General features: G+C 47.0%; 1 protein-coding gene across 6 annotated transcripts in view; it reads right to left on the minus strand.

Annotated features, from left to right (window-relative positions):
- The window catches only part of PAG1 (phosphoprotein membrane anchor with glycosphingolipid microdomains 1), a 160,033-nt gene that overhangs the window by 22,205 nt on the left and 126,873 nt on the right, over window positions 1-10,955 (minus strand). For all 6 annotated transcript variants that reach the window (XR_009490510.1, XM_025001862.2, XM_025001861.2 and 3 more), the window contains 2 exons: window positions 4,660-4,867; window positions 2,992-3,043 (listed from right to left, as the gene is read on the minus strand). Coding sequence is in view for 5 of the 6 variants with exons in the window: in XM_025001862.2 (XP_024857630.1) it covers window positions 2,992-3,043; window positions 4,660-4,784 (177 nt within the window). In the remaining variant the exon portion in view is untranslated. The remainder of the gene's footprint in view (window positions 1-2,991; window positions 3,044-4,659; window positions 4,868-10,955) is intronic.

Genomic DNA, 10,955 nt, shown 5'->3' on the forward strand with positions numbered 1-10,955 from the left:
TTTTATTTATATTTATTCATTTGCATAGCCTGTGGGATCTTAGTTCCCCAGAGTCCTAACCACTGGACCACCAGGGATTTCCGTCCATGGCTTTTTCTAAAAATTAAAACAGCAACAACAAAACCCAAATCTGCTACTTAGATGCAAATTAAGTGAAATGAAATGAAGTTGAGTCCCTCAGTTGGATTAGCTGCATGTCAAAGGCTCAACAGCCACACGTGGGTAGTGGCCATTCTGTCAGTGCAGCCGAGCCATCTTGGTAGAAGGTTCTGTTGGACAGAGCTGTCCTGGGAATCTCCTGAGGCTGCCCCACACAGAGTTTCCCTTCCCAGATCACAAGTGGGCTACAGCAGGTTGTGGGAAGCCAGTCTCCTAGCTCAAGGCAAGGCGGGACGGGGAAGCCCCAGGGCTGATCCGAATCAGCACCAGCAGATAGCGGCCTCATCTTTCTCCCAGAGATGCTGGAAATGTCACCCTTTTCAGAGGTGTGTCATGCTGAGGAAAACGAGGGAAAACATCACCTTTGTCATCTGAAGGGAAGAGTCTTAAATCTGATCAAAGATAAACGTCACTGACATCTGAGATGTTCATCATCAGCCAAGTCTCCGCTTGAAGGTTTGCAAAAAATGTTGTATGCTAAAGCTTAGGTCTGCAAACCTTCCTTATTCTCACAAATTCAGGACCCTTTTGGGGAAGAATGGCATTGATCGTTTTTTACTGGGCTTATTGGCGGAAGTGGACAAGGCTGAGCTACAGTTGGAAGTAAGTTGCTAGATCACGTGTTTCTTGAAATATGCCGCCCGTCTCATGTAGCAGCTGAATCACTGCTGATATGGTCTGCTCCCCAATCCCGCTCATGGAGTGCATGCAGGACCCAGGTGGGCACACCCGACTGGCTCCAGGAGTCCACACAGGAAGTTCTGATGTAAATAGCACCACTTGGCTACCTGGCTTCTCAAAATCTCTGACTCCTGACTGGCAACGAAGTAATAATAACACAGGGGGCTTCCCAGGTGGCTCAGTGGTAAAGAATACACCTGCCAAGCAGGGGACACAGGTTAGATCACTAATCCAGGAAGATCCCCTGGAGAAGAAAATGGCAACCCACTCCAGTACTCTTGCCTGGACAATCCCATGGACAGAGGAGCCTGGTGGGCTATAGTCCATGGGGCCGCAAAGAGTTGGACACGACTTGGTGACTAAACCACAAAAATAATAATAGAGTATGGAGCTCACATTCCAGAAACTTACAGGGAATCAACTCTTTCAATCCCATGAAAGGGGACCCCCTTTCTCCTGGGTCACCCCTGGACCTGCGTGTGTGTGAAGCTACAGCAGAGGCGCCACCTTCTCCCCCACCTGCCTTCTGGGTGCAGTCTAATAGAGGTGCTGGGGACAGGTGAGAAGTGGGGACACAGACAACCAGAGACTGCCGTGGGGGTGACAAAGTGAGGGTAAGAGGGAGGGCGGTGCTGAGAAGCCGGGAAGAGGTGGATGGGTGAGCCTCCTGCACACAGAGACAAAAGGGAGGACCCCCGGGGCTCCTAGGAGAGGAGACTTGACCACTTCGTTGCCCCGGCTGGAAGAGTTCCCACATTCACAGGGCAGGGCGCCTGGGACTGGAGACGCCTGCTGCGGGGCTCGGAACCTGACTGCTGGCTGCTTTTTTTACTCCAGACCTCACCTCCAGATCCCTCACCTCCAGACCCCTCACTCATCCATCGTTCCTCTTTGCCCCTTCTTCCTCGGACAGATTTACAGTTGTTCTTGAGAAATTACATCTAGGAGAGGAAGCAACTTCATAGTTTTATCCTGCGTATATGAAGGCAGGGGCTTCCCTGGTGACTCAGCAGAAAAGAATCTGCCTGACAAGCAGAAGATATGGGTTCAATCCCTGGGTTGGGAAGATCCCCTGGAGGAGGGCATGGCAACCCACTCCGGTATCCTTGCCTGGAGAATCCCATGGACAGAGGAACCTGGTGTGCTACAGTCCATGGGGTCACAAAGAGTCAGACACGACTTAGTGACTCAACAACAATGTAGCGACTCAACAGCAACAACAGGAGGGTGGCCCACCCCCAGCTGTTAGTATTGTTCAGCCAGTTAAGGGCACAGGCCTGAGCGGAACAAGGTGGGACCAGGACGCTCAAGCTGCTCCTCACCTGGGTGGATCCCAGAGGCCCTTAGAGCTTGTCAGGACCCTGTAGGACACAGCAAGAAAACTGGGCCAGGCCATCTAGGATGCTGGGGGTCTCAGGCTCCTGCAACCTTACTGATCAGCTGTTATGGGTTGAGTTTTCATCCTCCCCAAATTCCTGTAGTGAAGTCCTAACCCTCAGTACCTCAGAACGGACCTCCTATGGACTCAGGGTCGTTGCGGATGAAACAGGTTAAGATGAGGGATGAGGTCATATCAGAAGCCTTCTAAAAGGGGAACTTGGACAGACATAAATACACACAGAGGGAAGATGGTATGAAAAGTCACAGGGACAGATATGACAGTGAGGGCAGTCTTCAAGCATCGCCAAGGGCACCACTGGAAGCTAGGAGAGCAGCCTGGAACACACGCGCCCTCATAGCCTGCTGCTACCGTGATCTTGAATTTCTAGCCTCCAGAACTGAGATGATAAATTTATTATTTAAGCCACTCAGCTTGCAGTCCTTTGTTATGACAGCTGTGGCCAACTAATAAACCAGCTGGAGCTGGGCAGAGGCGAAACAGAAACATCCCTGTGGTAAGCTGGAACTATCTGAGCATCTTTCGAGCACTGGTTGCAAAGAGCCGGACACAACTGAAGTGACTGAGCATGCACACAAGCTAGCCACGGGGAGTATAAACCTGCAGCACAAGGGCTCAGCCCAGGCAGCCAGTTAACTCTGGCTGAGTTGCTGCCCTCGGCTTGTAAGCTTGCAGGGACCTGCTTAGAGAAGTGGCTGATGCCTCAAAGGGCACATGTGTGTGCACACACACACACGTGCACGCACACTCACCACGTTCATCAGGTTCTCATGGTCCCCACTGTGCGGTCTTGGCTTCTTTTCTCTGAAACAGAAAAGGAAACATGGCTGTAATATCCAACGTGCCACCTAAAATCAAACACACACTCCCTTTTCCTATCCAAACTGTATCAACACTTAAATCTCTCTTTTAATAAAGAATCGAGTTTATTTTACTGAGAAACCAGAAGCCAGACAACTTACCCCTCCTCTGCAGGCAGCAGGGTCTGAGGGGGTCAAGTCCTAGCAAGGGGCTGGGCAGCTCTCTTGCCCCCACTTCCTCCAGGAGTAGAAAATACAAGTTAACAAGAGGACTGGGGGCAGTTTCCTGAGCAGAAACTGTTTATATCTAGAATACTGGGATGATTTCTTTTTTAATTTTTATTTTTTAAGGAAGTCCAGACAATTCTCATGTCTTCATTTTCCTTAATTCAGTCTTTGCAAAGTCACACACTGCCAGGGGATTGAGAAAATAAAGAAAATACAACTTTTGGCTTGTTGTGAAGGGTACATGCTCTCAGGATGAGTCATGTGTACTTCCAGACTATGGAAAAGTCCATCCAGTAAAAATAGAATTTATTTTTACTCAGGACAGGCTAAAGAAAGCCATCAGTACTAGAAGCTACCTTTCCCATAGATGTACAAGGCAACAGTGACACCTAGTGGGAGCATAAATAATTACAGAGACAGGCCCTCCCAGGCCCGGAAGAGTTGACACTCCTCTCCTCTTGGGTCTTGTTTCTTCAGCCAGCTGGTCTCTCTCCAGCTCAGGAGACCTGGGTCCGAACCGGCACTACTTGAGTTCAGGGACTCCAGATTTTCTCTTTTTGACAGAGACTTCAGTGCAGGAAGCCATATCCGGACTTTTAAATGACACTTGGCAACTCTCTTCCAAGGTTATTGAGAAGAGTTCGGAAGAGGGTTGGCTGCCAGCTGGTCTGCACTGGCTGCTCCAGCAGCAGCCAACTCACCAGAGAGTGGCATATGTTGTAACAATGTCTGAACACCTGGAAAATCACTCTGGCTTCAGAAGGACTCTGCTTCTCTCCAAGCAAAGATCTCCTTTTTTTTTTTTTTTGGTGGGAGGGTTACACATTTTATATGAAGGAGTCAAGAGAGAGAGAGAAGTGTAATTCTAAAATAAGACAAGATGGTTATTTCATACACAGAATGGTTCTCTTTTAGAAAAATCTGTTTCTTAAGAAACTGCAGTTCTAGATTACAAGTCTTTAATAAAATGACCCCTCCACAGTTACAGAGCAGCAAAAATTCTCAGTAACTCTCAAATGGTAGCAAAAAAGAGTGTGTTTAATACACATCGTACTTAGATTTCCAAATGTCCACAGATGGAGAAAGACAATATAAATTTAGACATGGGTGTGCTCATGAGAACAGAAAAAAGTTCCTTCTGGGAAGTTTCATATATAAGGGCTTTCATATATAAGGTCTCTTCCAGTTGCTCCCCAGGAAAACCAAATATGCCTTTCATTGAGCTAATAAAAAGTGTCCTGGGCCCCTCTGCAGGAGAGAAGGCAGTTAATCACAGGAGTGTCTGTGAACGTCTATGCATTGGGATGCCATCCATCACAGGCTTTTTAATACAGAAAGTCTTCTAGGTCCCAGGAACGTGTTAAGGCTCCAGTAGACACATGTCACTCTTACCTGTTGCAACTGGAACACAGAAGGATGAGGAAGGTGATGAGGAAGAAGGTGGCCACAGATGCCAGGCTCCCCAACAAGATGATCTGTGTTTGTCCCTCGATCAGCAAGCTTCCCTCGGGTCCCATGGTGGGGGCGGGGAGTGGCACGGGCTGCTGGAGTCAGTCAGTCCTTCCAAGGTGGCGACATGGGGGCAGAGGGTGGCGTCTTCCTGCAGAGAGAACAGCTTGTGTTTTGACACCTTCTCAGGAGAGGTGCTAGAACCTGGTAGCAAGTTCCTGTGGGGGAGGGGCTAGATGAGAGAGGGGGCTGGGGGCGAGTCTGAGCAGATCAGGGAGGTGTGTACAGAACGCACTGGACTCGACCTGAAACCAGTACCCCTCTGTGGTCTGGGCTTTTGTTTTCTCACCCAAAATGCAAAGCAGGAGTGTGTGGTGCCTAGCTCTGTGTTTTGAGGCCACAGATGTTATTTTTGTAAGTTTGGGAGATGCATTCTTAATGTTTTCAAGTAAGACTCCAAGTCTTGTTAATTATTATTTTTCACCTTTAAATATTTAAATAAATGCAAAATGTTTCACCTGGAGAAAATCTGCTGAAAAAGAAACAACAAATAAATACACGTGTATTTGGATTCCTTTTGTCCACAGAACACTGTAAACCATTTATTACAGCTTTCACAAAAACGTAGTTTGCTACGTTTTTCTTCCCCACTTGAATCCTCAACTCCCCAAGCCTGCTTCTCTCTGAAGGTTTAAGGTCAATACAATTAATGACATAGACAGTCTTTATATTCTCCTTCAGAAACAGTTACCTGTTCTGAGCCTATGACTTTATTTTCAGGGCTGGCTTTCATGAAAGTTTGTAAGCATTCAGTAAGTCTACTTTCAAGACCCTGGAGGAAAGTCTGTGCTGAGAACACATCACCAGCAGCAAAGAAGCCTAGTTACAAACAACTACAAACCGAGGGTAAGAGCTGTCCCTAGGACATTGTAGTACCTGGCATTTAGTACCTGGCACATGGGGCTTCCTAAGTGGCACTAGTGGTAAAGAATCCGTCTGCCAAGGCAGGAGATGTAGGAGATGCAGGTTTGATTCCTGGGTCAGGAAGATTCCCTGGAGAAGGACATGGCAACCCACTCCAGTATTCTTGCCTGGAGAATCCCATGGACAGAGAAGCCTGGTGGGCTACAGTCCATAGGGTCGCAGAGTGGGACACGACTGAAGTGCTTAGCACACATGCAGTCAAGTGCTTTCCTCATTTAATCGCTGACACAAGCCTGTGAAGAAAGCATGACTAACTCCCATTTTTCAGACAAGGAAGCTGAAGTTCAGGCACTAAGTTCCCCCGCGGTGTTGCCAGACTCAGCGGCAGCGGAGGACCTGAGTCCAGCCAGCACTTGTGGCCTCTGCCCCTAGAGGGCGCTCCTTCTCACTGGGGGCTATTGCTCCCAGGTCCAGTGAGTTACAAGGCTTCTAAATGAAAACAGCCAACGAGCTTTGTGAAATATTTTAAGATTTAGATTTTGAAAAATAGAGCACTATTTCAAATTAATGATTTGCTTTCTCATCAGAGCTTGTTAAAGAACATTTGCTTCGATCAATTCTAGAACATTTCTCACTTACACAGCCTTAGCTTCATTGTCAAGTTACGTGAATAAAGTCACCAAATAAATATTTGTGTCATGACAATTCATTAGAACTCAAAACACTTTTTAATAAAAAGGCTGGTTGATATTTGCATTTCCATTTGCTCCTTGACAGAGCTGGGACTATGTAGCCATCCACTGAGCAGCTACATCAAGCCTGCACCTGGGCAGCTAAGGGAATGCACTGTGGTTCAACGGGAGAAAACTTGCTCCAGGTGAAACATTTTGCATTTATTTAAATATTCAAAGGTGAAAAATAATAATTAAAAAAAAAGCTGGGGAAAAAGAAATTGTAAGTATGCAGAGAGAATTCTAGGAGATGAAGCTGACTGCTTTCTATATGGCCTTAAACCAACATGAACATGTCCTACAGGTCCATAAATATGTAAGTGTACAGCTTCCTGGGTAATAAAGAACTGCATTCTTCCTGCGTCGGTTATGTACTATACCTGTGGACACTGCACACGTACTGTCACGGACGGTCACGTTGCCTTTGCCTGTTTGCCCCTGGACAGCTATAACTGAAGAGCACTTCTCTTATGATTCGTTGCAACAATGAATAATTCACTTTAAACTCAGGCTACAAATTGGCATCAGAGTAAGTTATTAAAATACATTCAAGCAAGCACATAAATCAGTAAATGTTTATATCCAGGTCCATGCGTGGCGCACTTTAAGAGGCACAAACAAAGAAGATCTGTTGTGCAGGCATTTGTGTGTTCCTTCTTTCATCTGCTCACTCATTTCTACAATGATTGATCAGTGTCTATTGATAAAGCGCTAGGTCCTTAGAAAATAGTTTCTTTAGTGAATTATTCAAAAGCCACATATCCATCCAGCAAGCCCCTCTCTCATCTCTGTGCACGTTTCTCTTTCTCTCTCTCAACAGGGGGAGGCGATAGAATATAATATGGTGCTTTGCCTCACAGAGCAGTATGGGGAGGAGGATGAAAGCAGATTATTACCAGCGACTGAATAAAGGATGTAACTCACAGAAAATGTATCAAAACTCCGGGCTCACTACCCTTCCACTAGAATCTGCAGAAAAGCTTCTGAAAGGGAAAGCAATACTTTTTCCAAAAGTTCTCCTGGTGCACAGAAAAAATGCCACAGTGAAAAGAAAGATCTGGTGTATTTCTGAGTCAGATATTATAATACACTGTAATCCCCCAAGGCAAGGGCTCCGATTGTGTGGGCGGCTTTCACCTCTCGGAAACTTCTGCATGCAACTGAAGGAGCCGCACAGGTCACAGCCCTGGTTGGGAGTGTGGCGGGAGCCCCTTCCTTTGCAGGGGCCAGCAGTGTGTGTGGGAGGTGTCTACACACATATGACTTCTAGGCGGGATTATTCTTCTTTTAGAGAAAATCCACACCACTGTTAACTCTTGTCTCCTAGTCTCTTTCTGTTTCCATAATTCTGCCCATTTCTTCTGGCTTATCTACAGTTGAGACATGACCGCCTCCCCGCCGTGGGCGTTCATGGGCTGCGCTCTCCGGTGTGCAGATAGACTACCTCTACCCCTCCCAGTGTGTAGATAGCCCATTCCTCCCCCACCTGTGTATATGCACATGTTTGGCTTCCATGTTCCTCCTTCCCAGTGGGGATGAGAGTGGAAGCCCTGTGCTAATGGTCCGGGGCTTTCCAAGAAGTGGAATGGACTTTCCTGCACAAGGCTGGGCCCTCACACACTGGTTTCCCTGAACTTAAATGCAGGGAGCAGGGGTCCTTATGTAGCTCATCTTGAGTAGCGGAGCCATCCGCACCCTTACCAAAGGTTGAAGATTTCTCTCAAGACAGGGGGAGAGAAAACAAGGCACAGTCTCTGGAGAGTAAGGAGTCACCCTGAAAAGGAATGGTCCCGCAAGGAGTGAGGCTTTCCTATACCTTACACTCTTTGCCAGGGTCCACATGGAAAAGACAGTCCAAGGCTGATGCTGTCACTGGTCTTGGGGACCAGCTGCTATGTGTGTGGATGTGTTTAGTCACCCAGTCGTGCCTGACTCTTTGCAATCTCATAGGCTGTAGCCCGCCAGGCTCCTCTGTCCATGGAATTCTCCAGGCAAGGATACTGGAGTGGGTTGCCATTCCCTTCATCCAGGCGACCTTCCTGACCCAGGGGTTGGACCCACGTGTCCTGCATTGAAGGTGGATTCTTTACCATTTGATCCACCAGGGAAGCCCATGGGGACCAGTTTATTCTCTCCTAATTCCTTCATCAAGTAAGATGTCTCCTGAGCATCCTGAATCAAGCCATATCAGCAGAAACACATGAACAGTTTGGGGTGCTCTCTCATGATTTTTTTCAAGGAGACATTTAAGCCTATTTCTCTAATTCTCTTCCTACCTATCACAATAAAATTATATTCAATTATAGAATGCTGTTTCTTCAAACAGCATCCCATTGTCAGACCTCATGTGTAAATATTTTATGAGTTATTCAACATAGGGCAAAGCAGGACCATTCACTGACCTCAGTGAACATTTATTAAGACACCTGAATGTCCCACTAAGATGTGCTGCAAAAGATCATATTAGTGAAATAGCAGATTTAGCCTAATAGTTGTACATCAACTCTTTCTCTTTTAGAATAGGCTTTACTGTTTGCTGCACTGATGCGCCATTCATGACCAGCAATAATTATAGTATTGCTCTTTAAGAGCTTCCCAGGTGGCTTAGTGGGAGATGCCAATGCAGGAGATGCAGGTTTGATCCCTGGGTGGGGAAGATCCCCCTGCAGAAAGAAATAGCAACCCACTCCAGTATTCTTGCCTGGAGAATCCCATGGACAGAGGAGCCTGGAGGGCTCCAGTCCACGGGGTCGTAAAGAATTGAACACGACTTAGGGACAGAGCACACACATGCATGCGCGCATACCCACCCAGCCACCCACCCACACATTGCTCTATAAGAGGCACTGGGATCCTCCTACCCCTTGACTTCAGACTACTGTGGGAACCTGTCACTTGGCCTTAAAAAAGGTCGGTGCTTGAGTTCACAGGACTTCTGTTGGGGATGTTTTTTTAGAAATTGTGCTGGTTAACTATTTTGGACTGAAAACTCCAAAATTTCTCATACTTTTATATCCATTCATTTCTTGGTTTAATCAACAAGCGATTCGATCTTGAGAAAAACCCAGCCTTTTATTTTAAAAGCACATGCCACTTTCAACCACAAGGGGGCAGTGTAATTCTATTCTCGGCCCTAATCAGCAGGCTTCTCCTGGAGAGACCTGCTTTTCTTGCTGTTGGTGCCTCTGTTGAACATTTTAATTGTCTTCATTAGCCTAGACCATCAGCCACTCCGATCAAGTCCAATTAAGGAAGAAAAACAAAAACTGGGTGAAATGAATGAAAGTGTTCTCCAGTGTTCTTGCCTGGAGAATCCCAAGGACGGGGGAGCCTGGTGGGCTGCCATCGATGGCGTTGCACAGAGTCGGACACAACTGAAGTGACTTAGCAGCAGCAGCAGCAGTTAGATTAGCTATGGCTCCTTTGAAGCCGGCTGAGGTCAGTAATGATGGTCATTATCATTTTACAGCTGTCCTAGTTGACTCATAATTACACATGATGGAAACCACCTCCACGCACGACCCCTCACTGATGCTGAAATAAGGAGATCGAGGACCCATCCCCATGGATATGCCTCCTTCCTGGTTGTCACCAGGTGTGGGAACCATGCAGTAAAATGGCACTTTACAAGCAACAGATCAATCAGACACATTTAACAAGCGCTGAGGACTGAAATCCTCAGCTGGGTTTCTGTCCCACGAAGCAGGTGGAGGTGCACAGGCTGCGGTGGCAAGAACCCCTCCACAGAATTCTCCCGTTCCCTGAAAGACTATGAAGCTAAAGTATCTGAATTGAGGTCACTTTCCCTTCAGACTAAAGGGGCCCTGCTGTCGGGAAGCTGTGTACACCGAACACAGGAGAGTCAAGCAGGACTGCTGTGAACAAGGAGTCACCTCAGGCAACATCTGCTGTCCATGGGGGCCCTGCTAAGACCCAAGGGTCTCTGCCAAACCAGTTGCTGTAAAGATCATCCCGCTTCTCTCTTTCCCTGAGTCAGGGGGAAACACACCCAAAGAGCACAAGACAGCAAAGGTCTCCAGGGGGAGATTTTCTTGATGGTTTTCCTGAATCATTTCACCCTCACTCTGGAGCAGTATCTTGACATTTCTTCCTTCAGCAACTTGGAGCACAAGAGAAACACTTGACGTCAGCAAACTGGCCCTGCCATCAAGGTTCGCTGCTGCTGCAGGAAGAACGGAGCGTTCATCTCCAGGGCAGGTTATCAATCTTGCAGGCCATCTGTCAGCCTAATCTGATTTCATCCTGTACACACCAAACCTATTGATCCCCACAGGAAATGGGAAATCTGACCTTCTGAGGGGGGTGTGTGTGTGTGTGTCTCATTTCCAAAATACACTAAACTTACAGAATATAGTTTACTGCTTATCAAAGTCCCGCCACCATTTTGGTTTTGCCTTGAGAAAAGCCAAAAGGCAAGTGACTTTGGTGGTTAAGGAATGCCTTCTAAGGTTATTGTTCTTCATATCCTGACTTGGAAACCAATTCCCAAGGTTCATTTTTTATTTTCAAACATAAATCTCCTGAGAGAACCGGAGAGGAGGAAGGGGGAGAGGGAGAGAGAAT

The sequence above is a fragment of the Bos taurus genome, chromosome 14 (assembly GCF_002263795.3).
Source record: "Bos taurus isolate L1 Dominette 01449 registration number 42190680 breed Hereford chromosome 14, ARS-UCD2.0, whole genome shotgun sequence".
NCBI classification, from domain to species: Eukaryota; Metazoa; Chordata; class Mammalia; order Artiodactyla; family Bovidae; genus Bos; species Bos taurus.